This window comes from Mandrillus leucophaeus, unplaced genomic scaffold, assembly GCF_000951045.1.
Source record: "Mandrillus leucophaeus isolate KB7577 unplaced genomic scaffold, Mleu.le_1.0 Scaffold3, whole genome shotgun sequence".
Lineage (NCBI taxonomy): Eukaryota > Metazoa > Chordata > Mammalia > Primates > Cercopithecidae > Mandrillus > Mandrillus leucophaeus.
In genome coordinates this window covers 3,098,528-3,099,767 of record NW_012103142.1, presented here as the reverse complement: position 1 = coordinate 3,099,767, position 1,240 = coordinate 3,098,528, and the positions used below count along the sequence as shown (strand labels likewise).

Genomic DNA, 1,240 nt, shown 5'->3' with positions numbered 1-1,240 from the left:
CGGCGATTGCTTTGTTTTCTAGTATTTTCACTGCCATCTCACTTTTAACCTTCTCTAAGAGCAGACACAGTAGCTGAGCCGACACCCATTTCAGTGAACTTCTCTATTCCACTCAACATGCCCATAATACAAAGAGACTAAATACCTACACCACCACCATCTAAATTCCATGAGTTGGTCACAATATGTGGAGCCACAGTTCTCTTTCTCAATCTTTCTTACTTCTCAATGGCCACTTTCAAATGAGAAAAGTTATTCAGATGAAGGACAAGCCAGAATTCAACCATACCTTCTTTTGTCAATATCAGTTTACCTGGACTTGAAACTTCACCTTCCGCCTAACATCTTCTTCCATAGGTTCCTTCTTCCTGGTGAGTGCTCTGCTGATCAATGTTCTGAAAATCAGCCCATTCAACAGTGGTCACCTGGTCATGGGATCGTTCCTCAAGGATGAGTTTTCTGCCCCCTCCTACCTTATGGGCTATAATAAATCCTTGAGTGTGGTGGCAACCACAACTTTTCTGACTGGGATTATTCAGGTAGGATCTGAGTCTTCAAATCCCTTAAAAGGAACTGAATAAAGGGGCTATAAACAGACCCCTTCCTTATACTGCTCCTGTGATCCATTGTGATATACCTGGAACTGCAGTGATTGATTTTTTGAAAAATCGGAGGCTGTGTGAATAGGGTGTCTCCTTAGTGATAAACTTCTCTCTCTTCAGAAATCATCTACCACTGATTTAGGATGAGATATTGAACATTCTCTTCAGTCCTTTCTCCTCTAAGACAAAGGGTGTAAGGGACAATGGTCCAGAGCAGTGGTCCCCAACCTTTTTGCAACCAGGGACCAGTTTCCTGGAAGACAATTTTTCCACAAATGGCAGGTCAGGGCCAGGGAGGGTGGTGGTTTTGGGATAAAACTGCTTCACCTCAGATGACCAGGCATTTGGTTCTCATAAGGAGCACGCAACCTAGATCCCTTGCATGTGCAGTTCACAATAGGGTTCATGCTTCCCTGAGAATCTAATGCTGTGGCTAATCTGACAGAAGGCAGAGAGCTCAGGCAGTGATGCTTGCTTGCCCGCTGCTCACCTCCTGCTGTGCAGCACCTGGTTCCTAACAGGCCACAAACCAGTACCAGTACCGGTCCGTGGCCCCGGGGGGTTGGGGACTGTTAGTCCAGAGTTCCACTCCTGATCTTACCTTTTAAAAAATTGCTTCATATTCTTTTTTTTTTTTT

General features: G+C 44.7%; 1 protein-coding gene across 3 annotated transcripts in view; it reads left to right on the top strand.

The window, feature by feature from the left end:
- SLC26A8 (solute carrier family 26 (anion exchanger), member 8) overlaps positions 1 to 1,240 on the top strand; it is a 108,839-nt gene that overhangs the window by 28,979 nt on the left and 78,620 nt on the right. For all 3 annotated transcript variants that reach the window (XM_011986578.1, XM_011986579.1, XM_011986580.1), the window contains exon 5: positions 358 to 539. In XM_011986578.1, coding sequence (XP_011841968.1) covers positions 358 to 539 — 182 coding nt within the window. The remainder of the gene's footprint in view (positions 1 to 357; positions 540 to 1,240) is intronic.